Source organism: Ahaetulla prasina, chromosome 5 (genome assembly GCF_028640845.1).
Source record: "Ahaetulla prasina isolate Xishuangbanna chromosome 5, ASM2864084v1, whole genome shotgun sequence".
In the NCBI taxonomy this organism is placed as follows: Eukaryota; Metazoa; Chordata; class Lepidosauria; order Squamata; family Colubridae; genus Ahaetulla; species Ahaetulla prasina.
This window is the reverse complement of record NC_080543.1, coordinates 26154942-26181655: the sequence shown is the minus strand read 5'-3', so window position 1 is coordinate 26181655 and position 26714 is coordinate 26154942. Positions and strand designations below refer to the sequence as shown.

Sequence of the window (26714 nt, the reverse complement as noted above, 5' to 3'; positions counted from 1 at the left end):
TTTAATGGAAGATCACCAGATTGCGGTTTATGTGTGCATGCACTAAAGCCCACAGCCATCCAGTTAGGTTTATACATGGTTGTTCAGATTCCCAGAAGGAAGAGATTGTATTCCAGAGGAGGAAGAGACAATGCAGTTTGTGAGAGAAAGAGGCCAAAGATGACTCCTCCATCTTCATCTTACCACCAGTTTGGGGATAGCTGTGAAATGATTAACAAATCCAATCAAGGAATAATTTCAGAGTAGCTACCTTGGCAGTCCCATGTGCCCCCCTTACTTGGGCCCAACCCTTTAGATATAATCGGGTATGCAAAGACCAATGAGGTGAAATGATTTTTCCTAGCACTTAGTAACTCTACTAAAGGATAACCCAAAAAACATTCTGCTTATTAATAGGAGTTGGAGTGAGTGAAGGTGAAGAAACTTAAAAATACTGTTATGAGAATACACAGGGGTTCTAACATAATCCTACTGCCCAATTGTCGAGCCCAGCTCCGGCTCGACACATGACACTATAGGGATCTGGAACAGCCCCTAATCAAAGATCCAAAAGGATGAATTATCGAGGACTTGTTCGAGGGGTGCAGGGATCTGCGTTTGGGATGCATGGGGAGGGGATCATCACACTGGCGGCCGGGATAGAGGGAGATGAGGGCTGGGCGTCACAAAGAGCTGCTTTAGTTCTGGGATTTGACAGATGATGTGGCAGCTGAGGCTGTCAGACGAGGAGGGAGAGAGCAGACGGGTCCAATCAACGGAGCAGTTCAGCCATGGGGCAGGGCATGAGCAGCGCGGAATATTTAAAAGGGGCTGAGAGGCAGAAGCTCTCAGCGCTGACTTTGTATAGAAAGACCTCAACTATTATTGAGACTTGGTTTGTAGCAGACCCAATAAACGAAGTCACTGTTGGAAAAGAAAACCAAGTTGGCTTGTTTCTTCACACGGCGTCTGACACAACTGTGGCTGAGCTAGCGGAGACCAATGAGCAGAAAGTCATGATATACACAACATAAATAACAGCTTTGGGAAATTCTTTTTAAATTGAAACACTCTTTGTTTGGATTATTGAGATGTTTAGTCATCTCGGTGTTCCCTTGGCGGGTTACCAAAATATGCAAATTGATCAAAGTTCCTTCATCACATTTCTGTTAAAGCTTGATAAATAAGGAAGGTTTTGAAACAATGCCCTGAAAAATATCAGTAGATTTTGACAGTAAATTGCTATTCTATTCTATCACTGCTGAGCTTGGAGTTCTTACAAAACCAAAACAGGTTTTGTGATTCATTTAAACAAGACTTTAAATTGGTAACACTACAGGCACAGAGAACAAGATTAAAAGTACCTGTAATGAAAAGATTCATAAAATAGCTGCCAGAGTGGATATGGCTGTTTTCTTAGAAGACAAAGTGAATAAGACTGATTTTTTTTGTATATAGTTTGTAAATAAGGTAAAGGTAAAAGTTCCCCTCGCACATACGTGCTAGTCGTTGCCGACTCTAGGGGGCGGTGCTCATTTCCGCTTCAAAATCGAAGAGCCAGTGTTGTCCGAAGATGTCTCCGTGGTCATGTGGCCGGCATGACTCATCGCCAAGGGCGCACGGAACACTGTTATCTTCCCACCAAAGGTGGTCCCTATTTTTTCTACTTGCATTTTTACGTGCTTTCGAAACTGCTAGGTTGGCAGAAGCTGGGACAAGTAATGGGAGCTCACCCCATTACACGGCAGCACTAGGGATTTGAACCGCTGAGCTGCCGACCTTTTGATTGACAAGCTCAATGTCCTAGCCCCTGAGCTACTGCGTCCCACAATTTGTATATACATTGATTTAATGTATAAAGATTGAGAATAAGACTGAAAGGAAAGCATCCTGTCCAAGAAACTTAATTATTTTATACTAATTTTTTGTGAAATATAGGAGGTAGTCCTCAACTTATATTTATTTAATGATTGTTTAACTTTACAGTGAGAAAATGGACATCGGTCCTTGCACTTAAGACTGCTGCAGTGGAGACGACTTCCGGTATCCAGCGGCAACGGACGTCTGGAAGGCTTCTCCTGCCTCCAGCGCCCGAATCCGGCCGCCGCCGAGGCCCTCAGGGGCCAGGTGTTCCGAAAAGGACACCTGCCGCACGGACGGCTCGCCAGGGGTCTCCCAGCCGACATACAGGACTGTGGGGACCGATGCTGGCGCGTCCTAGGCTCGGCGGGGTTCGGAGGCCACAGGCCGCGGCCATTATTTTGGTCGCCGCTTGCCGCTGTGCCCGTGACACCGGGCATTGGATTTATAACTGCAGCAGCCTGGTGGTGAACAGGGCACGGAGAAGAATTGAGGAGGAGAAGGAAGGGAATATCGGTAACGTGAGTGGAGTGCCCGGAGTGCGGGGGTTTTCTCCCCTGCGGTTGGAAGGAGCACGAGTTATTCTGGAGAGAGGAGAACTTAAAATAAGAAGATTACCGGTTTTGTGGAGCTCTGGAGAGAAGAGGTGATGGAGAAATTTAGGAGGGAAGGTTTGAGGCCCCTCCTTCTGGGGAACAGTGGTGGCGTCCAGCTTCCGCCTTCACTATGAGAATTTTGATGACATCACTTCCTTCGGCTTCCTGGTTGACTAACTGTACTCTGGACTCGTTGCTCCTGTGAGTGCCCCTGGTGGATCCGGAGGAAATTACAAGGATACTGTGCCTGCCTGAGGATTTTGTATTTTTTTTCCTTAATGGCAAAAGGTCAGAGACCAACTGCTGGAGAGATGGAGAGAATTTTGGAAAAGTTATCTAATATGGACAAGAAATTGATGAAATAAGAGCAGAAATTGTGACTATCCAAAAGGATTTAAAGGATACTCAACAAGTTTCAGCAGAAAACAAGCAGAAAGTGGAAGGTTTGAGGGTGAGATGCGGCAGTGCAGAAAAGAGAGGAGACGACAGGCAATGCTGTGCTTGACCACAGATGGATAAAATGTCTTATTTCCTTAGGTTTCAAAATTTGGAAGAAGTGGACCAAGAAGACTTGAGAGATGTTGTGACTAAATTGTTGGGAGAATTTCTTGGGAGAGGTGTTGATTTCATGAATTGGGATGTGGATCGAGTTTATAGAGTTAATTCAATATGCACGCACGCATGCAGTTCCCAGAGAGGTTCATGTCAAATTTGTGAGAAGAGAGACGAGAGATGAAATTCTTAGAAAACATAGGAGTGGGGCACTGATTTACAGGGGCAGGGAGATAGCCATTCTGAGGCAGATTCCCAGACAGGTACGTGAAAAAAGAAAGAAATATTATTTTTGTCAAGCAAATTGTACCAGAAGGAGTGGGCTTCAGATGGCTGATGCCAGAGGGATTGATGATTTTCCGGGAGGGCATTACGAAAAAAATCAGTACAATTGCGGAGGCTACGGCCTATGTGGAGGAACACAAAGCCTTCCTGGAATCAGATGACCCAGGAATTGAAGAAGGGAGGTTATAGATCATGGGGCTGAAGCGGCTGCCGCTGTTATGCCCTGAGTTGGGTCAGGCTGAACCCAGAGTTCTGAGATTCAAAACTAGGAAGTGATAAAGATATTTGGGATTGTGTTGGTTTTCCTTATTCTCTTTTGTACGATATTCTGTTTATTCTTGACTCTTCTTTATTACGTATTTAAAATTTGCAAACTTAGCTACTTCGTGTCACCTGCTTGCCTTATGGCTGTTGTATGTGTTAAAAAATTTGAGTAAAATTCTTATTTTAGATAAGAAAAATGAAAATTTACCATACCTGATATGTATTTGTATAAACCTTTTTTGACTAATAAAAACTTTTTGAATAAAAAAAAAAAAAAGACTGCTGCAGTGTTACGGCAGTCATGGGATCAAAATTTGGGTGCCTGGTACCCAGCATGTATTTATAAGTTGGGATCAGATAATCACCATTTGTGACCTCCTCATGGGGCTTCTAACAAGCAAGTCAATGGGAAACCTGGATTTGTTTAATGATCACGATGATTTGCTTAAGCCCCTCATGAAATTGATTGCGACTCACTTAATGACCACATCACCTACCAATGAAAATTCCAGTCCCATTTGTGATACATAAGTTGAAGACAACTTATAGTTATGAAGAAGCCAAAGTAGCAAAGCAGAAAAGATAATACAATGAAGAAACTGAAGGAAAAGAAGGAGTTCAAGCTACAAATGACAAACCATATGTTTATCCACCTGATATCGTATAAAAGCTAAAATCAGTCATGTTTTCCAAACAATTAAATTACAATATCCAAATCTTCCATTTGGTGGTTTTACAAACCAAGCAAGAATGCCAAGGAAAATCCAGTTGTGTTCTGGTGCTTTATTGACAATCACGACTGTATTGTAAGCAAGTAGAAACTATATCAGCCACTGATAAGTATAACTTTCCATCTGGGCAAGCACAAATTTCATAAAGTCCTTCAGAGCTTTCAGATTCTCCATTTGTTCCTTGAAGCAAATCTGGCAGTAGCAAATTTTGAGCATCAAAGATCTGCAAGGAAAAAGCACACAAAATGGTCAAAATGAATGGTCAAAAACTTGGCAGTTCCAACTCTCAACCAGCAAATGCTCTGTCTTACACATTGGAAAAAAGAATCTAAACACTAAATATAAAGTCAATGGAAATTACCTTACAGATGACCCCCACCCTGTTAAAGACTTTGGAGTTTTCATATCCAATGATCTAACTGCCAAAAGCCACTGCAACTACATCGCAAAAAAGACTTTTAAGAGTTGTAAACCTAATCTTACATAGCTTCTTCTCCAGAAACACTACACTGCTAACCAGAGCTTATAAAACATTTGCTAGACCAATTTTGAATACAGCTCGCCTGTCTGGAACCCATACCACATTTCAGACATCAATACAATTGAACATGTCCAGAAATATTTTACAAGAAGAGTTCTCCACTCCTCTGAATACAACAAAATACCTTATGCCACCAGACTTGAAATCTTGAATTTAGAAAACTTAGAACTCCGCTGCCTTCGACAAGACCTGTGTTTAACTCATAGAATCATCTATTGCAATGTCCTTCCTATTGAAGACTACTTCAGCTTCAATCATAACAATACAAGACCAAACAATAGTCTTAAACTCAATGTTAACCGTTTCAATCTTGATTGCAGAAAATATGACTTCTGTAACAGAGTTATTAGTGCTTGGAACACACTACCTGACTCTGTGGTCTCTTCTCAAAATCCCCAAAGCTTTAACCAAAAACTCTTTACTATTTTTTTTATTTGAATTTATATCTCGTCCTTCTCCGAAGACTCAGGGCGGCTTACATCGTGTTAAGCAATAGTCTCATCCATTTGTATATTATATACAAAGTCAACTTTTATTGCCTCCAACAATCTGGGTCCTCATTTTACCTACCTTATAAAGGGTGGAAGGCTGAGTCAACCTTGGGCCTGCTGGGACTTGAACTTGCAGTAATTGCAAGCAGCTGTGTTAATAACAGACTGCATTAGTCTGTAGAGCCACCAGAGGCCGATTCCCCATTCCAAAGAAGTCAATAAAGAGGGTGCATAAGAGCACAAACGTGCCTACTGTTCCTGCCCTATTATTTCCTTTCATTATATCCAATTAATATAGTTATTACATACTTATGCTCATATATATGCTTATATATTATATAGTTATTTTCATGCTTATGCTTATATATACTGTTGTGACAAATAAAAATAAAATAAAAATAAAATAAAAAAATAAAAATAAATCTACTTTCTAGCTGTAGTGTTAACAGAGAGAACTCTTGCTGTGCAACATGGGCCAGGTAGAAATATCCAACTGTTTTCAAATATACTCCCAATTACAACTTCAGTCTAGAAAGGAGAGAGAAATGTTCAAAAACTACTGGTAGAATGGCCCTACTCTTTCCTTTAATTCATTACTGAGCAATTTAATGGAAGCTTTACAATGAATTTGGAAATGAAAGTTCAAAGTCTCCTTTACATTATTCAATATGTCTTAATGAGCTAAAATAATGTTTTATATATAGCCTGGGAAACCACTCTGAAAGCACTGTCAAATTGTTGATGTAAATCTCCTTTAGGTGGTGCCCCAAACCTTGGAAAGAATTTCAACTTGATCCTTCAGTTAACCCCTAAGAAATGTGTTCCAAATTTTAAACATTTCAGCACGCTGCTGCTTTCATTTATTTAAAACATTTAGGTCCCCCGTTTCTTCAAGGAAGTCAGAAACAAAAGAGATATATTTTTTCCACTTTTTTTAATTCACCGCAAACATGTCAGCCTGAGGACTAGTATTTGGGTCAAGGTCTTCTATTTCAGTATATTAAGAAGACAATGTTGTCTATTCTTAATCTGAATGTCAATTATTACTCTAATCCAGGGGTAGGTTCTATTACCTTTACTACTAGTTTGTATTGTGTCCGCGTGCGAGCGCACTCTCCACTTGCGCGCATGCTCTTTTGCACATGAGCAGAAGAGTTTTCATGACGTTTAGGTCAGTGGGCGGAACCTCCCGCTGGTTTTACTACTGGTTCTATAGAACTGGTCTGAACTGGGGGCAATCCACCACTGCTCTAATCAGCATGTTTTGTGGGCTGCGTAATACTTTATACACATAGAAAGTTTCTATTACACATTTGTAATGCATTTCTAGTGCATCATCCAGGGGGCTTTGATTGGTGAAGCAGAGATTCTTTGGGGGTTGATATGGGATTTTAAGAAGATGATGCACCGTTTCATAGGTTAGCTACTGCAGTAGGTGTCACTGGTTACAAAATATTAATACACCAGAAAACAGATTGGTGAATTTGTTCCCCTTTAGCCTCCCAATCACCTTAATTTCTTTCTGCCTTTTTAATTTAAATCTCTCATTCAGCATTACCACAGCCTTATACTGCTCAATCTAATTGTGCAAAACAGGAATCTTTCACTGAAACTATTGATATACCTTCAAATTTCTCTGTGCAGGAAATGTAAGGATTTCTGAGACATGAAATATTTGGCAAACTAAAGATTTTAACATGGGAAATTAGTAACACTAAATATAATATAATATAATTAATAACACTGCATTTAAGAAAAAAAAACCTTTGAATACTAAGTTTCCTCCCCCCACCTGGCATTTTGTTAACATTGATAATATGCTAAGAACATTTTAAGCCTTTATGTAAATTATATTTTCTAAAGGATCAAATAACCTTTGTCACAAATCTGAACTTTTCAAGGTCAGTAGTAGTCTTTATTTACTGGAACTAAAATTGATTGATTCATGTAGCAATCACTCCCCTTGAATACCAACTGTAAATAGGAAATGTATTGATGTTAAATAAATCTTTAACATCTCACCATCCCATTGGTACTATGGAATGCGATATCCAAATGAGACAGCCCGATAAGATCTCCATTTTCCGCTTTGATGTGAATTCCTCTCGGAGCATTCATGGTGAGAGATCGGGTTGGTGATTCAAGTCTGAAACCAATCATAAGAAGAGTTATCTTAACATTACATATCCTCTATTTCAAAAGATGCATGTCTCTTCAAACAATAACTGTGTTTTATAATAACATCTTCAAAGTGATTCTGGAGGGAGATTTTCCCAATGTGATGTCATCCTGCCATCTTAAATTCTTATGGTAAAGTTATAATCTCTACACTAATTTTAAATTCTCATAGGATCTTCTGCGTATAGCAGCAATTCTCAATCTGGCCAACTTTTAGATGTGTGGATTTCAATTCCCCAACCAGCAGGTCTGTAGCATGGCAGCTTAATCATCTGGCAACTCTATGATTGCAAAGAGTCAAACATCCCTTTTTAGAAACTAGACTCAAATTACATAATTTGCTATAATGAGATGAGAGGTGCAGCCTCTGTAGACTTGTATGTATATTTGGAAGCAGTGAAAGCCCCTCTCTGAGTAGCTGGCGTTAAAAATTAGGTATTCCAATTTTCCATTAAATTTGAAAGTACATCAGCCGTGTTGATGTTATTATGCAAATGACACAAACTGCATCATTTACTTCACTTTACAGTCTTTTGCAGATTTGACAAACTATGTAAATACAGCAGGAATTTTACTACTTGCATTTGATGTCTGTCACACTGAAGTAATTACTAATCTTTTAAAACCTATCCTGCAAATTAATTCACAAATCCTTAAACCTCAAATGTCAAGTAAAGCTATTTGTTATTTTTAAAAAATCATTTAGACAATAGTCATTACAACATGTAATGCCGCAAGAGGCCAGAAAAGAACTGCAAAACTTTTGATATGCTTTCTAGTTGTTTGAAAACTTAAGTGCAATGAAGTTGTGCATAATCCAGCTTTTGCCCAATGGATTTCTATGGGAGAGTTAATACCTGTATATATTTATATAGTATATAAGAAAATAACACAACATGTGAATTTGTAGAGGTGACTTGCTTTTATATACCAATTTGATTTGCTTTTTAATACAGGAACATTACCAAAAACAAATGGATGTTTTGTTTGGATGGAACAATTTGTCAAGATAGCATTATTATTACATTATTTGTAAAAGAATACCTTATGCCACCAGGCTTGAAATTTTGGGCTTGGACAACTTAGAACTACGCCGCCTTTGGTCTGACCTAAACGTAGTACATAAAATTATCTGTTACAATGTCCTACCTGTCAATGATTACTTCAGCTTCAACCACAACAATACACGAGCACACAATAGATACAAACTTAAGGTAAACCGCTCTTAACTCGATTGCAGAAAATATGACTTCAGCAACAGAATGGTCAATGCCTGGAATGCACTACCTGACTCTTCCCTAAACACCCAAACACCCAAAACTTTAACCTTAGACTGTCTACTGTTGACCTCACTCCATTCCTAAGAAGTCTGTAAGCAACGTGCATAAGCACACAAACGTGCCTACCATCCCTACCATCCCTATCCTAATGTCCCTATTTATTCATATCCATTTCATGTATTCATAATCATGTTTATACTGATATCTATTATTTTATACATGCTTGACAAAATAAATAAATAAAATAAATAAATTTAAATAAATAAATAAATATTTCCAATTGGCAAACAACAAGCAACCACACAGCCAACCAAAGACAGTAATGACCCTCAACCAACCCACGCAACCCCCCAACAGTTCCCCTCTGTTGACCCTGACTTGATGTAATCTCCTTATCACAAGACCCATCACAAGACTCTCACTTGATCCCCCACACACCTGAAGCCCTTATAAATAGAAGAACACTGACACTGAAGATGTTACCTAGCCTGGTAATGAAAGAGGAAGCCTACAGAAAAGGTGATAAAATGCTGTACAATCAGGCCAGAAATGTATTAACAAGGCAGATCAAAGCAGCAAAAAGAAGCTACTCTGAAAAGCTAAAGAATCAGTTCTCAACAAATGAACCAGCAAACATGTGGAAAACTCTTAAAAATATCACCAGCTACAGCAAACCTCCTTCCCAGGCTGAAGGAAATCAACAACTGGCAGATGACCTGAACGTGTTTTATTGCAGGTTTGAAAGGAAACTATAGTCACCTATCTCCACACACCACCATCTCAGACACACCAACAACAGCCAAGCCTCCTACAACTGACCCCATCCCAACCCCTAGTGATCACTAGGGGTTCACAACCCCTAGTGATCACAGAAAAGGAAGTGCAAGACCTATTTCACAGAAAAAAGTCAGGAAAAGCTCCAGGCCCAGACAAGATAACTCCTTCTTGCTTAAAAGTCTATGCTGACCAATTGGCCCCCATCTTCACCCGTATCTTCAATAAATCACTAGAGATGTGCTGTGTTCCTTCTTGTTTCAAATGCTCTACAATCATCCCAGTGCCGAAGAAGCCCACCATCAAGGAACTGAATGACTACAAACCAGTTGCTCTAAAATCTATAGTCATGAAAACCTTTGAAAGGCTAGTGCTGTCCCATTTGAAAACCATCATGGATCTGCTGTTAGACCCCTTGCAGTTTGCATACCGAGCAAATAGATCAACAGATGATGCTGTTAATATGGCTCTGCACTACATCCTACAACATCTTGAATCTCCAAAGACCTATGCAAGGGTCCTCTTTGTAGACTTTAGTTCAGCATTTAATACTATCATTCCAGACACTCTTCTAACTAAGCTAAACCAGCTACAGATACCTGAACAGACTTGTAAGTGGATCACAAGCTTCCTAACAAACAGGAAGCAGCAGCTGAAGCTAAGCAGAATCACATCAGATACCTGTACAATTAGCACAGGGGGCCCCCAAGGCTGTGTGCTCTCCCCACTTTTCTCTCTGTATACCAATGACTGCATCTCCAACGATCCATCTGTCAAACTACTGAAGTTTGCAGATGACACAACAGTGATCTGTCTGATTTGAGACAATGATGAATCCACATACAGATGGAAGGTTGAACAACTAGCCTCGTGCGACCAGAACAATCTGGAACTAAACACACTCAAAACCGTAGAAATGGTGATAGACTTTAGGAGAAACCCCTCCATACTTCCACTTCTCACAATACTAGACAACACAGTATCAACAGTAGAAACCTTCAAATTTCTAGGTTCTAGGTATCTCAAGATCTAAAATGGACAGCTAACATCAAAAACATCATCAAAAAAGCACAACAAAGAATGTTCTTTCTGCGCCAGCTCAGAAAGCTCAAACTGCCCAAGGAGCTGCTGATCCAGTTCGACAGAGGAATTATTAAGTGTGTCATCTGCACCCCAAAACTGTCTGGTTTGGTTCTGCAACCCAACAAGAAAGACAGAGAGTTCAGAGGATAATTAGAACTGCAGAAAAAACAATTCCTACCAACCTGCCTTCCATTGAGGACCTGTATACTGCAAGAATCAAGAAGAGGGCTGTGAAAATATGGTACATGTCAAGCACCTGAATTCTGATCAAATGACCATAGAGATACTGCAGCTGTTGTAAGTGCGAGGATTGGTCGCAAATATCTTTTTTCAGTGCTGTTGTAACTTTGAATGGTCACTAAATGAAGGGTTGTGTTGTGGTCCACCAGCAGCCCGCGGAGCTAGCAGCAGGGTTGGACAGTGAGGAGGCTGGGGAGGACCATGGGCCAGTCCTGGAGTCTGGGGAAGGCCCAGATGAGGGCTCTGCATCAGAGGCAGAGATGGGGCTAAGGCTCTGCATCAGAGGCAGAGATGGGAGCAATGTGCAGACTCTGGAGCCTCCAGAGGCAGACAGCAGAGGCATAGGAACAGGAGGCGCCTGTTCCTATTCCACACATGCAAAGAGCTGCCAGAAGTCAAGAGCAGCTAAAGCAAAAAAGACGACTCAGGAGTAAGGCCAGGAGATGATTTGCTCCTCCCATAAGGCTTAAGAGCTGCAAAGGCTCTTGGGCTCTTTGTAGGAAAGCAACGTTTCTACATCTATTCGGCATCTCTTGTTTCTGAACTTCATGGGGCTTTGCCAAGAAAAGCCCTTGGCAGGGTGCCAAAGAAGATAAAGGTTTGTGATACGGCCGAAGGACTTTTTCTGAAGGACTTGTTCTGGAATTAATTTGGACTAAGCTGAGAATGAAGTAGTTCTCAGCTGTTCTAATCAAATATGTTTGTTTAGGACTGATTGTGTCTGGTAATAATTACTTGGGCCTACGTCACAACAGGTTGTAAGCCAAAGACTTCCTGTATGAGATTAATATACCACCATCTATATTTAAAGCATTTGCACCATGGATGCCTTCACAGTATGCATGCTTTTCCGTAATTCAGTGCAAATGATCCCTCAGAATTCAGCAGTGTCTGGTGGCACTGCGTTCTCACATTGCTTATTTAGCTGTCTTACTATGCAATATGAAGGTGGAAGGTGATCTTAACGATAGGATTGTTTTATCAATATTGACCATCCTTGCCAATGTTAAAGTTCTCAAAATTGTGAATATTCTTTTTTCTTGGAATTTTGAATACTGTACTGTATATACGGCTAAAGGAGAGCAACTCCTATTACATAACTACTCAATTTTTTTTAATAAAAAAAATGAATGGTGTGGTGACCTAGTGATGAAAATGCTTGCCTCCCATTCGGAAGGTTGAGAGTTCAATCCTAGCAACAGATATTCTCTCTGAGACTGCAAAGAAAAAATATATGCAGTGAACTCTGTGTGGTGTCAGGAAGGGTATCCGGCTAGTAAATGCTCAGCCCCATCCAGTCGCCCTGATTCTACCCCGAATTAAGGGTCATAAAAGGGAGTTTTTACTTAGATTTTAAATTTTCAATAACTAAAGTGGTAATGTGGAATTTGATTCCTTGTTTTTCCCGAATACTTCTTTTCCTATTGGGTTGTTATTCAGAATATTACTGATTACTTATCTTATTGCTCTACAAGACTAGCGTTACTGAGGATTAAAGCAAAAAAAACCACCCCAAAATAAATAATAAACGTTTACTCATTTTGGAGAGATATTCTTACTTAAGCGTTAGATTTTTGACATCATCTCCCACACCTTGAACAAGTGGTGTTTCTACAGAATGTTCGCAAAGAGCACCTTCTGGACCTGAAGCAGAAAAAAACAAATGATTGTCACTTTTAAATGTCAAATTAAGTGCATGACTAGTGGAAAACAAGTTTTTTGTAACTACCCATCAAAATATCCAAAGCCAATTTAAAGTACATACTATCTTTTAAGCATCTAAGATTCTTCCGTATTTTGAGTACTCTGATATTTGGGCTGGTTTAAATATTTGGGATTCTAATGTAACAATGTGGGCTTTGGAGGTTTTGCTAAGCATTAGAATAGCACATGTTTACAAGATGTTAAACCCAGACATTCAAAATGTTATTTTTTTATTTTTTTTAAATTTACATTTATATCCCGCCCTTCTCCGAAGACTCAGGGCGGCTTACAGTGTATAAGGCAATAGTCTCATTCTATTTGTATATTTACAAAGTCAACTTATTGCCCCCCCAACAATCTGGGTCCTCATTTTACCTACCTTATAAAGGATGGAAGGCTGAGTCAACCTTGGGCCGGGCTTGAACCTGCAGTAATTGCAGGCTGCTGTGTTCTAATAACAGGCTTCTTACCAGCCTGAGCTATTACGGCCCGTTATATTCTCATAACCGAAACAAAAAATTAAAGATATATGGAGAAGAAATGTTGGATATAAAAGTTAGTAAAAATCCTGCTTAGTGGGATAACCTAACTGGAGAAATCTACACACTGGGTAACAAATCACTATTTAACTTATACATACTATTAACTTATACATACATACTATACACGCTATTTAACTTATACAGGCTATTTAACTTATACATACTCCTCGACTTACAAACACAGTTGAGGCCAGAATTTCCACTGTAAGTCATTGCCATTGTAAGTTGAGTTGGATCCGAATTTACAACAATTTTTACAGCAATTGTTAACAAATCATATGGTGATTAAGTGAATCCAGTTTCCTCAATAGTTTTTTTTTTTTTTTTGCCTAAAATTGGCAACAACAACAAAAAAAAGGCCAGAAATTCATATGACAGCACAATGCTGCAACTGGTGTTAAGTGTGAGATGGTTGCCAAGCACCCCGCTTGTAATCATGTGGCTGCAAGATTTAGTGCAAGTGCAGGTCACAAGTTATTTTTTCCTGAGGCCATTCTAACTTTAAAGTACCGTTAAACAAAGGGTCATAAGTTGAGGACTTCCTGTAAAAGGGCCACCCCATTTGCTAGTCCTGTTGACCTGACCTATCTGTTGGCTAATACGGAACTATAAAATTAACCTACATGTAAACTTGTTTGGCTGAAAACCACAAAGAGTTCTCTACGTGGGATAAGGACTGAATCAGACAACTGTAACCTATTCAGTTCCGTATTTTTACTCACTCATTGCACACTTCAGCCTACCACTCTGTTGAGGGCCCAGTATGCTATGATCCCTTATTAAGAGGCTGTAAGAGGTTTTTTTTTCATGAATTCCCTCCATAATTGACAACGATGCATTTCATTCCCCAGTCCTTAGAAGCCAAATTGCAAGTAAGTGAATGCAGCTTTAGAACTAAGGTACCAAAGGTGATAAAAATCTCACTCTCAGAAATACGTTTGGTTCATAGATAGAAGCTAGTTTCCAAGCCAGAGAAAAACTCTTGTGCAGTCAGATCCAAAGCTCTCATAGGTCTTTCACACTAGGTCATTCAATATGTTTCACAATAATTCACTCATCAGCCAAATCAATGATTTTACAACTTCAGTGTTCAACAGAGCAATGTTGCTTAATTTTGATTGATAACTCTGCGTCCACATCCCATAATTTTCTTAGCAACAGCAGAAATGCTCTGCTATATTCTTGTTCTGGGAAGTTTTTTCAGATGTTTCAGTGTTGCCAGTGCTTTTCCATCCAAGGATTAACCAGATCTCGCCATGTTTAGTTGATTTTTTAAAAAGATACTGCCTAGCATCTAGTTAAAAATGAATTACCAGTAAAAAAAATAATTACCAATTAATCAAAATAAATATTTTTAGACCTCAATCTAAAACACAATTTTGAAGATGTTTAATGTAACATTTTAGCTAAAAATATCAATAAAATATGCAATGTTCATATTAAATTCATTAATATAACAAATTACTGTTATTTATATAACCAATTTCAGATTACAGTCTTTATCTTCACAATAACATTTTTTTTGTAGTTTTTGACTTGCAAACAAACCTGTGACTCGAAGTTTCTCTGTACCAATTACAGTTTCACTATCATTTACAGTAAAAAGAGGTTTTTCAAGATTCACAGAGTTGATCTGAAATTGTTGGCCATGAAAGTGTACCATATCCGGATCTGAAAAAGACAAAATATTATAAAATGGACTTTCTTTGTTCATGTTTTAAAAATACATACCTTAGTACACATCCTCAATAATGCAATATATGGGATATTAAATTTGTAATCTTATGCTCAGCAACTTGTGAGTAAGACTCATTACATTGATCAGTCAATACATATATTGGGCTACAGTCCAAGATTAGCATCTAATTATGTTCTCTTTCTGGTTGCTTTGATCAGAAAAAGCAGAGTGTTCTAAACCAAATGGAAAGAAAAACACTGTGGATATCAGCCTGCAAAAATATAAACATAGCTCTTTGTGAATATATACAATGTGGACAAAGTAAGCTAAATTAAAATTCCAGATTTGATAAAACTTGAAATCCTTAATATGCAGCATCTTGTCTCTTTACACAGAATCTTTAATCCAAACGGCTGTATTTTGAATGATGAATTTATATCCAATTGATATTTTTATAATTTACATAAACTGGATATTAGTATCTTCCCAGGAACTAAATCACTAAAGAGATTTATAAATGAAGGCAAATTATTCATATGTTCATTTTTGATAATGACATAAAATTATTTTTCTTTATTTCAGGTATTTGACTAACCAGGGCAATTGGCATATCTATATCAGATATTATATGAGATCATAAATATATATAAGCTATTTTACAGGATCGTAAAAAGATACCCATTCATTTATTTGGACATAAAACTTTCAAAATCAAAACTAAAGCAAAATATATTACACCTACCTACGCTTAATCTGCCTGTGACATTTCCATCACTATTGCGTGCATTCAAAGTCACATTATGAGATGATTGCAAAAGTAAGGATGAATCCTAGGATTAAGAGAAAAAAGAAGGTAAATGTTTAAGACATTTGGATAGACCTTACTGAAAAATAACAAACACATTCATTCTTTTCCAACTCTTACAATGATATATGATATATATCTTACATAATGTACAATGATATATGATATGATGTATGGTATGGTATGGTATGGTATGGTATGGTCTGGTCTGGTATAGTATGATAATGATAGGCTAGGCTAGGCTAGGCTAGGCTAGGCTGGTTAGGATAGGATAGGAGCCGTATTGCAGGCTACTTCTGCTGACTGCCAGCTGCCTGCAATTTGGCAGTTCAAATCTGACCAGGCTCAAGGTTGACTCATCCTTCCATCCTTCCGAGGTCAGCAAAATGAGGACCCAGACATTATGCTGACTCTGTAAACAGCTTAGAGAGAGCAGGAAAACACTACAAAGTGTTATATAAATCTAAGTGCTATCACTATTGCTATTGCTATAGAATAGGATAGGATAGGATAGGATGTTGGATGTTTAGTTGCATTAGCAAGATAAGCACAGATGCGTAATATTCCATTAGTAGACAACCAAATACTTTGATGTTGTGGTTAGATATGTTCAAGAAGCTGCAAACTGAGAAGATGAATGATGACTAGTTAAATTTTACCTTGGCAGCATAAAAGAGCTCTAGGAATGATACAAAATGAAAAAACAAACAAACAAATCGACTAGCTATGCTACTAAATCAATCCAAGAATTGGCATTATTTGTGTATGTTTGTTGAAATGGAAAGAGAAATTACAGAACTGAATATTGCTGGAAGAATGCCAGAATCAGCAGGAAAAAAAACATCAGATCTGTGCTGTGCTTCAAAGTAAACACCCTGAAGTATTTTCAGTCATGTGGTATGTATTGCTGCTTTGAATCAAGTCTCTGCTTCAATTTCAAAGCAAAACTGCTTTGTAGGGCCGATTTTATTGAAATTCTATCAAATCAAAACAGGCTCTGCATAACCCTAGTAAATACAACTTTTTTCCAGACAAACCACAGCACACTTCTATGTGTATTTACTCAGAAATAAGCCTTGTTAAAATCAGTGGGATTTGTCTCCAAACAGCTGTGCATAACATTGTATCGGTACCTTTCTGGAGTGAATTTCTTTGACATATAATGGATATAAAAATTCAGACTCTCCTTCCAGACGAAGCCCATCACTATTAACCTGTAGGTATCCCATTCCAGCCTGCAAATGCAAAACACATTTTAAATATTAGTTGTGTAAGTCACTGTCAAATTCTTTTCAAAGTTGCCACATTGATTGTTTTCCAAATACTGTATGGTTTATTCAAGGCAGACATCCCTGATGAAAAAGAAATTCAGAAGATAAATATGTTATGGGTGGAAGAAAGGTACCCAAAAAAACATATTTTCATACAAGGTTTTGATAAAAGCCATCTGCAAGCATGCCCAGCCAAGAGGAACTGCACTTATAAAAAGGCGCTGCACACAAGGACTTCTTCTCCAGTCCAGATACCAGCAATGTATACACAAGCCCTCTTCAAAAAGCTGTAATTCAAAGAAACAATATAGTTTGTATGACAGCAAGGCTAGAAGTTGTCCATTTGCTCCTCTTCTCCTTTAGGAGTAACCATAAAGGTAAAGGTTTCCCTCGCCCATATGTCCTAGTTGTTCCTGACTTTAGGGGGCGGTACTCATCTCCATTTCAAAGCTGAAGAGCCAGCGCTGTCCGAAGACGTCTCCGTGGTCACATAGCCGGCATGACTAAACACCAAAGGTGTGCGGAAACGCTGTTACCTTCCCACCAAAGGTGGTCCCTATTTTTCTATTTGCATTTTTTACGTGCTTTTGAATTGCTAGGTTGGCAGAAGCTGGGACAAGTAACGGGAGATCACCCCATTACGCGGCATTAGGGATTCGAACCACTGAACTGCCGACCTTTCGATCAACAAGTCACTGAGCCACCACATCCCTTTTAGGAGTAACCATTATTGTTATTTGAAATGGCTCCATATATTCATCATTGTTGGCATGCCACTAAATCTACATGGCATCTCTCCCATTTAGGATTTAGACATTTAAGCACTTCATTAGTAGCAATTCATTAGATGAAACATCTCAATAACGGACTCAGAAATAACGAAGTCACATAAGAATTAAAGAATAAATTTCAAATGATACCAGTCAATGAACACAATTCAAAGTATGTTAACACTGCATTAAGTAAGGCATACTCTAAAGTATACTTAGGACTGCAGCCTCTGGCTGAGATTATATGATAGTTTCTTTAATATGGGTTAACCCAGGGTGTCAAACTCCCCGCCCACGGGCCGGATGCGTCACAAGCTGGCCACGCCCATGCCATTTAGCGAAGGAGAAAAAAGTCACGATACGTCAGGTGACGCCACCATGACACCACCAGTTTGACATCCCTTGGTTAACAAATCAAAATGATTGACTATGAGCAATACAATATTTGAAAAGTACACAGCTGGGGAAGGTTCACACATCAGATTAAAAGAAAATAAAAAAACACAAAGACTTGATGTGATATACAAACTCAGCTATTGAAATAAGATAAAAGCAGGTGAAAATGTCACATTTGCTGCAAAGAACTACGTTAAAACTAGGTATTGTATTTTTGTTGATATTTATATAGGAATTGCCCAGGATCTGAAAATTATTTCCAAAATTCCTCTAGGGCAGTGGTGGCAATCCTTTTACTCACCGAGTGCCGAGCAGATCCGTGCTTCGCGTGCTTCGCGTGCTTCGCGTGCTTCACAGATGTGTGTGCTATCCCATGTGTGGCTCCTCTCCATGCACAGCGTGTGCAACCACACTATCTGCGCATGCGCACAGCTTTCATGCGCCCCCACCATGCACTGCGCATGCAATTGCACCATTTGTGAATGGTGCAATTCAAGAAGAATTTTTGGGGGCTTTTAAATAGGTTTTTAAAGAGGGGCTTTTTAAGGGGGGTGGGAGGGATAAGACAGGTGGGGGGAGTAACCCATCGGGGAGGTGTCCAGTCCCTGCGCTTGCTCACGGCACTACGTCATCTGGTCCGAAGGCAGAGGGGGAGGGGTTTGTTCCAGGTTTAGAGGGTCGTTCTATCTGTACGGTAAGTGGGAGAGGCAGATATGGCGGAAGCGGGGGACTGTATCGATTTTTGGGAGCACGTGCTCGCTGTTTAAAAGCGATCATGTGCTCTGGCCCCTTAGTCTTTACCCGTTCCCCGGGCAGCCATGATCCTCAGAGCTTGGGTCTTTGGTTGATGTTATGTAATGCTCAGTCTGTGGTTAATAAAGCCCCCCTGATTGCGACCTTATTCAGGGGGAGTCCGCGGACCTTATGGGCATTACGGAGACCTGGCTGGGCTTGGAGGGGGGTGTCCCCCTTGTTGAGTTGTGCTCTCCGGGTTTCCGAGCATTTCATCAACCAAGAGCCCAAGGTAGGGGTGGGGGGGTGGCGGTTGTTATTAGGGAAGGTCTAGAGCCGAGGGAGGCCACTGTTCCTCAGATAGCCGGTTGTGAATCCCTCTTTGTGAGGTGGGGTCATAGGAATCAGTTGGGCTTGTTGATCACGTACCTGGCTCCTTGCTGTGTGACTACAGCCCTACCCGAGTTGTTGGAGGTGCTTGCCGGGGTGGCGGTTGAGACCCCCAGACTTATAGTCATGGGGGATTTCAACTTGCCATCGACCGGCTTGTCATCGACGGCGGCCCGGGAGTTCCAGGCTTCCATGACGGCCTTGGACCTGATTCAAGTAATTGATGGCCCTACGCACACTGGAGGAGGCACACTGGATCTAATTTATATCTCTGGACAGTGGTTAAATGATCTGGAATTAGATGATTTAGTAACAGAACCGGTGTCATGGTCAGATCATTTTCTCCTTCACCTGGATTTTCGGACCGCCACCCAACACCACAGGGAGACGGAACCAATGCGTTGGTTCCATCCTAGGCGCCTGATGGACCCCGAGAGGTTCCTGACAGAGCTTGGGCCGTTCCCTGAGGATCTGGCCCACGGCACGGCTGAAGAACTAGTTGTGGCCTGGGAACAGGCCGCGGCTGGAGCTTTGGACCGTGTTGTGCCTTTGCGGCCTCTGACCCGGCGCAGATCTCAGCCGGCCCCTTGGTTCTCCGAGGGGCTGAGGGAGATGAAACGCTGGAGAAGACGCCTAGAGAGTACCTGGAGGTCCAGTCGTTCCGAAGCTGACCGGATACTAGTTAGGTCTTATTCTAAGGCCTACCTAGTGGCACTGAGGGAGGTGAAGCGTTCCTACGCTTCCACCCTCATTGCGTCGGCAGATAACCGCCCGGCCGCCCTGTTTCGGATGACCCGCTCTCTCCTTCATCAGAAGGCGCGGGATGACCCTTTGCAGGGATGTGCCAAGGAGTTTAGTGGTTATCTATACGATAAAATCGTTCAGCTCCGGGATGGCTTGGACCGGAATTGGGATGATCGAAGTGAGACGGCGGAGTCGCGTCTTGTCGAGATTGTTTGGGATGAGTTTGACCCTGTGGCTCTCGAGGACGTGGACAGGTTGTTGGGGAGGCTTCACGCCACCACATGTTTACTGGACCCGTGCCCTTCCTGGTTGGTGCTGGCCACACAGGAGGTGACACGAGGCTGGCTCCAGGGGATTATTAATGCTTCCTTGTTGGAGGGGGTTTTCCCTGCCGCCTTGAAAGAGGCGGTGGTGAGACCCCTTCTCAAGAAGCCTTCCTTGGACCCAGCTATTTTGGGTAATTATCATCCGGTCTCCAACCTTCGCTTTGTTGCGAAGGTTGTAGAGAGTGTTGTGGCGCGGCAGCTACCTCAATACCTGGATGAAGCTGTCTATCTAGACCTGTTCCAGTCTGACTTCCGACCCGGATATAGTATGGAGACAGCTTTGGTCACGTTGGTGGATGATCTCTGGAGGGCCAGAGCCAGGGGTTATTCCTCTGCCCTGGTCCTATTAGATCTCTCAGCGGCTTTGATACCATCGACCATGGTATCCTGCTGCACCGGTTAGAGGGGTTGGGAGTGGGAGGCACCGTTTACCGGTGGTTCTCCTCCTATCTCTCTGACCACTCGCAGACGGTGTTGACAGGGGGACAGAAGTCGACCGCGAGGCGCCTTACTTGTGGGGTGCCGCAGGGGTCGATTCTCTCGCCCCTCCTGTTCAACATCTACATGAAGCCGCTGGGTGAGATCATCAGTGGCTTTGGGGTGAGATACCAACTGTACGCTGATGACACTCAGCTGTACTTTTCCACCCCGGGCCACCCCAACGAAGCTGTTGAAGTGCTGTCCCGGTGCCTGGAAGCCGTATGGGTCTGGATGGGGAGAAACAGGCTCAAGCTCAATCCCTCTAAGACGGAGTGGCTGTGGATGCCGGCACCCCGATACAGTCAGCTGCAGCCGCAGCTGACTGTTGGGGGCGAGTCACTGGCCCCAAGGGAAAGGGTGCGCAACTTGGGTGTTCTCCTGGATGGACGGCTGTCGTTTGAAGATCATTTGACGGCCGTCTCCAGGAGAGCTTTTCACCAGGTTCGCCTGGTTCGCCAGTTGCGCTCCTTCCTTGATCGGGATGCCTTATGCACAGTCACTCATGCTCTTGTTACCTCTTGCTTGGATTATTGCAATGCTCTCTACATGGGGCTCCCCTTGAAGTGCACTCGGAGGCTTCAGTTAGTCCAGAATGCAGCTGCGCGGGCTATAGAGGGAGCCGTGTGCCACTCCTGCGCAGGATGCACTGGCTGCCTGTGGTCTTTCAGGTGCACTTTAAGGTTTTGGTTACTACCTTTAAAGCACTCCATGGTGTAGGGCCTGGGTACTTACGGGACCGCCTACTGTTACCCCATGCCTCCCACCGACCCGTACGCTCACACAGAGAGGGACTTCTCAGGGTGCCGTCTGCCAAGCAATGCCGGCTGGCGGCCCCCAGGGGAAGATCCTTCTCTGTGGGGGCTCCTACCCTCTGGAACGAACTTCCCCCTGGCTTGCGCCAAATACCTGATCTTCGGACCTTTCGCCGCGAGTTGAAAACGTATTTATTTACTCGCGCACGGCTGGCTTAAGTTTTTGTTAGATTTTTTAAATTTTAAATTTCTAGATGAATTTTAATGGGTTTTTTAAGATTTTAAATGTTTTTTAAATTTTCGGCCAATTGTATAATAAGTTTTTTAATTTTGCTTTTAATTGTATATTGTTTTGTTCTTATTCTGGCTGTAAACCGCTCTGAGTCCTTCGGGAGAAGGGCGGTATAGAAATCTAATTAATAATAATAATAATAATAATAATAATAATAATAATAATGATGATGATGATGATGATGATGATGATGATGATGATGATGATGATGATGTGGTTTTCATGTGCACAATGCATATGCACAAATGCCATCTGTACATGTGCACGCTGCGCACCAGTACTCTTGTAAGCATGTGCAAACACGTGTGCATGTGCAGGAGACCTCAGAAGACCAGCTGGGTTCCCTGAATTGCACTCATGCACAGCGGAGGCCTGAACACCAGCTGGGGCGTGCACACATGCACAGCTGTAGGTGAGTTGGGCAACAGCTCGCATGCCCAGAAAAATGACTCTGCGTGCCACTTCCGGCACACGTGCCATAGGTTCACCATCATGGCTCTAGGGTAAATAGACTGAAGGATGTTTTACAGAGCAGTGAAAACCTTAGATGTGACAGTAAGAATATAAGCAAAAGCAACAGCAAAAACCCACTTAAAGGAGAAAAAAAAACCACTTACTGATGAAAACCACATTACTTTAAGAATCCAAATTGTCAGAGCAACATTCACGACTAGGATGATGATCAAGAGGAGGAGAAATAAATAAAGGCAGCGTTTTCTCCAGCCATAAATGCCAACGTTGTAGGCATACTGAGGGTCTGGTCTCTGTATGTCAGTACCTGGTGATGGTGAAATATACTCTTCACGTACCATCTGCTACAGGGGGAAAATGGACACAATTAACCAAGAATAAATATTTCAAACAGGGACTTCTACTTCAGGTTTGAAAACAGAATAACTAATAATTAAAAGTCGATTTCTAAGAGCTAAGAATTTAGCACACTATGTTGTTCTGATGATCCCCCCCCCAAAACAAACTAGTGATTAATAAAACACAAATTATATAATTTCATTTAATAATTGTTATCTTATTCTACAAAGGATTGACTATTTAAAGTAAAGTATTTAAGGGCAAAGAAAAAAATTACAAATAATTCGGGCTGGCATGGAATAAAAAGCAACAAAAACTTGTTGAAAGGTAAGTAAAGTTTCATTTGAGTCAGGCTACAGATTGTCCTCACATGACGCTAACTGGGACTGACAACTCTGCTGATAAGTTATGTGGTAGAAATGTCATGTGGCTGCTCTGCTTAGCACTGGCCACTCCAACAATCCCAGTTGCTGTAATTCAGTGAATCCCAATTGTTAAACATGCACCCATTCGGATGCAAGCCATTCTTGGAAAAAAGTAAGGGATTGCTTCCGCTTCAACTCCTCCTATCCACATCTTTCCCCTCCCCCATCTCTGTTCTTTTTGCCACCTGCCTACCTACTGCTGCCAACTACCCCCACACCTGGCTCAGCCCACTGCATCACACCACTATTGTATGGGCCAGAGCCTTCTTTTGCAGTGGTTTCTCTCAGGGAAAGAGAGAAAGGAGGCCCCTTTCTCACATTGGGCAGGTCCTTCTTTTGTGCACCAACTGGGACCTTCTTTCACTAAAGAAGGACCCAACCAAGATGCAAAAGATGGTTGGTGTGTGAAAGTAGGCCTTGGCTGTGTGGCGCAAAAGAAAGATTCTGGGTAGGGCACAGAGGTCCTGGCTGGTATACAAAAGGAGGCCCTAGACAGCACATGAGAGAAGTCCCAGCTGGGGGTCTGTGACTGTTTGCCTTGGCCAACTTGCTATGGCCAGCTTGCCACAGCCAGCTCACCATGGCTAACTCGCCACAGCCAACTCGCTGCAGGACAACTTGCCATGGCCATTTCGCCACAGGACAACTCGCTGTGGGGCAAGAGTTACACTAATGCCAAAGGAATGGTGGGACAGAATCATTAAAGAAAGGATGTGAAAGGAGAGACAGAATGAAATGTGAATGGCAAAAGTTAAAATAATTTTTATTTTAAATAGAATTGTTAAATTATCCCGCAACGAGCTGTCCTGTAGCAAGTTGGGCATGATGAGTTGGCCACCGCAAGTTGGCTGTGGCAAGTTGTCTCATTCCCCCCCAGCTGGTATGCAAGAGAAGGCCTTTGGCTGTACTGGTGCAAAAGAAGATGGTGTGAGAAAAGATCCGCCCCAGTACAGTATGGTGCACACTGTACTAGGTGCAGCGGCAGAAAGAGCCAGGTGATGGTGGCAATTGGTGGCAGCAAGTAGGTGGGCAGCCAAAAGATGGTCGTAAGTGCGGGTAGGCCAGAATGAGCCCAAATTTGTTCATGTGATCACAGGAGCACTATAATAGCTAGAATTTCAAGGACCGGTCATTAAGTTGTTCAATGCTGTCATAACTTCAAATGGTTGCCAAACAAATGGATGTTAAGCAAGGACTACCTGCACAGTCCTGGTGACAGCTTTAAAAAAAGTCTGTGAAGTACAATATTTATTTTCTGTTACACATTTTCATTACAATACTAAATGTGACAATCTAGCTCTTCTGAAACATCCATAATGTTGGGAGAGATGGAAGGAAATAGAAAAGGATTATCTACAGCAGGGATGTCAAAGTTGCATCATCACGGCGGTGTCATGTGACATATCACGCCTTTTCTCCCCTTCGCTAAACCTGGCATGGGCGTGGCCAGTACGTGACACATCCAGCTCGCAGGCTGTGAGTTTGAGACCCCTACTCTACAGCAAGCTGGATGGACTCAATTATAGCTGTAATGGGAGCACCGCTAGAGGCCCTGAAGGGACAATTTGAGGTCAAATCATCCTGGAGAAAATATATTGATGTGATCACTAAGAAGCCAATACCAACTTGATGGCAAATAACTAATCAATGATCCATCACATGCATATATATATCACATGCATATATCACATGCATATATATATATGCATGTGATGCAACTCAGACTAATCTGAGCACCCCACCCAAACAGGACACACCCCCATCCAATCAGAGCACAAAAAAACCCCCATCCAATCAGAGCACAGCCAAGCTCCCACCCAATCAGTTCAAACCCCCACTAGCAGTTAAAAAGGAAGAAACAGCTGCAATCACACATTGCTCCCAGAAGCACGAAGCTGAAGCCTGAAGATGACAAATGAGACTTCGTCGAAACATCGCCAAGACATTTCCAATTTTACGCGGGAGAAAACCCGAATAACCAAAGACCTACATATATATATATGTTTTCTGAGGTTTTCGCGGGTGTTTGTATGTAGGTCTTTGGTTATTCTGAGGTTTTCGCGGGTGTTTGTATGTAGGTCTTTGGTTATTCGGGTTTTCTCCCACGTAAAATTGGAAGTGCTCCCAGAAGCACGAAGCTGAAGCCTGAAGATGACGAATGAGACTTCGTCGAAACGTCGCCAAGACACTTCCAATTTTACGGGAGAAAACCCGAATAACCAAAGACCTACATATATATATATGTTTTCTGAGGTTTTCGCGGGTGTTTGTATGTAGGTCTTTGGTTATTCTGAGGTTTTCGCGGGTGTTTGTATGTAGGTCTTTGGTTATTCGGGTTTTCTCCCACGTAAAATTGGAAGTGCTCCCAGAAGCACGAAGCTGAAGCCTGAAGATGACGAATGAGACTTCGTCGAAACGTCGCCAAGACACTTCCAATTTTACGCGGGAGGAAACCCGAATAACCAAAGACCTACATACAAACATCCGTGAAAACCTCAGAAAACAAATATGTATGTATGTATATATTCCATTTCTATATTTCCATTTCTTTTTTTTCCTATTGAATATTCTTAAAATTAGTAAACCAATTTATATTCACTGCCCTAATTAATATAGTCTCCTGGAAACAATATATTTTGATAAGAAGGAATCTACCTATTTGTGTCACTAGAACATAGAACCTGATTCTCAGAGTTGGGCATGCCATTCCCTAAGTAAAACATTAGGGCCACCAGTGTACATGTGTCTGAATTAAGCATCTATTTGGTGACCAGGCATATTCAGGAATTGTATGTCAGAAACGTATTGGGGCTGACCGGAATAAGTAGTCGGCCTTCCTAGGGCCCGACAGATACAATATTAGATACAAATGATAATGGGTCAGAAATATTTACTGGCACCAAGAGAAGAATCTATAGCCCTAATACTGCAAACCCAGTCCTAGATATTCAATTGACCTTTTACTGACAGTGTCCAGCAAAAATAAGTTAGGGGTAGAATTTTAAAAAATAAATCATTAGAAAAAAAACCTAAATTATAAATTACTTCCCTATTACCCCAGTTGGTCCCAGATGAATATACGGAAATCTGGAGAGTGCCACATTAAGGGAAGTTTCTTTAGATTTTTCCTAATGAATGCAGGAATTGTGATCCACTAATAAAAACAAGTTTCCTTAAGTTATAATATTAAAGTGCAACAAGTATTTGTGGGACTAAAACATAACTAATGCATCATGCAAGCTAGTTAACATGACTTGACAAATAATACTTAGTCTCCATGAAAAGACAGCAGAAATTATATGATTATATACCCAAGCCCTTATATGGCAGAAGTATCCATTATTAAGTAACATGATCATTTTTTTCCATAAAAGATCAGCCTTGCAGTTGGAGCATGGAAAAAAACTGGAAACCAGCAAGGAAAAGAGGCAGCTCATTGCATTAAAAGCACACGATTCCCCTCCAAAGAAATAACATTTGTAATTTTGATATTGCTTTGATATTTTGATATTTATTTCACTGCACATATGCAATGCCAAAGACACAAAGTTAGAGTCAGATGTTGCCACATTTACACAGTTACTATAATCTAAACTACAAAAATAACTTGTGTATTGTGTTTCAAGTTAATATAACAACTATCTGATGGTAGAAAAAAAAGACAGAACTGCAAGAATTATCATTTTTTTAAAAACAGTTTACATTAATTGTTTCATAATTTGTAACACCTATGCAAATAAAGT

General features: G+C 41.2%; 1 protein-coding gene across 4 annotated transcripts in view; it reads right to left on the bottom strand.

Moving 5' to 3' along the window:
* Positions 1-4299: 4299 nt before the first annotated feature.
* The window catches only part of SGCG (sarcoglycan gamma), a 31356-nt gene continuing 8941 nt past the window's right edge, over positions 4300-26714 (bottom strand). For 2 of the 4 annotated variants that reach the window (XM_058185823.1, XM_058185822.1), the window contains exons 2-8: positions 22354-22551; positions 16717-16818; positions 15521-15608; positions 14649-14771; positions 12414-12498; positions 7322-7445; positions 4300-4490 (exon numbers count right to left, since the gene is read on the bottom strand). In XM_058185823.1, the coding sequence (XP_058041806.1) occupies positions 4320-4490; positions 7322-7445; positions 12414-12498; positions 14649-14771; positions 15521-15608; positions 16717-16818; positions 22354-22548 (888 nt within the window). In that variant the 5' untranslated portion in view covers positions 22549-22551 and the 3' untranslated portion in view covers positions 4300-4319. The remainder of the gene's footprint in view (positions 4491-7321; positions 7446-12413; positions 12499-14648; positions 14772-15520; positions 15609-16716; positions 16819-22353; positions 22552-26714) is intronic. The other 2 variants (XM_058185825.1, XM_058185824.1) reach the window with 1 other exon arrangement.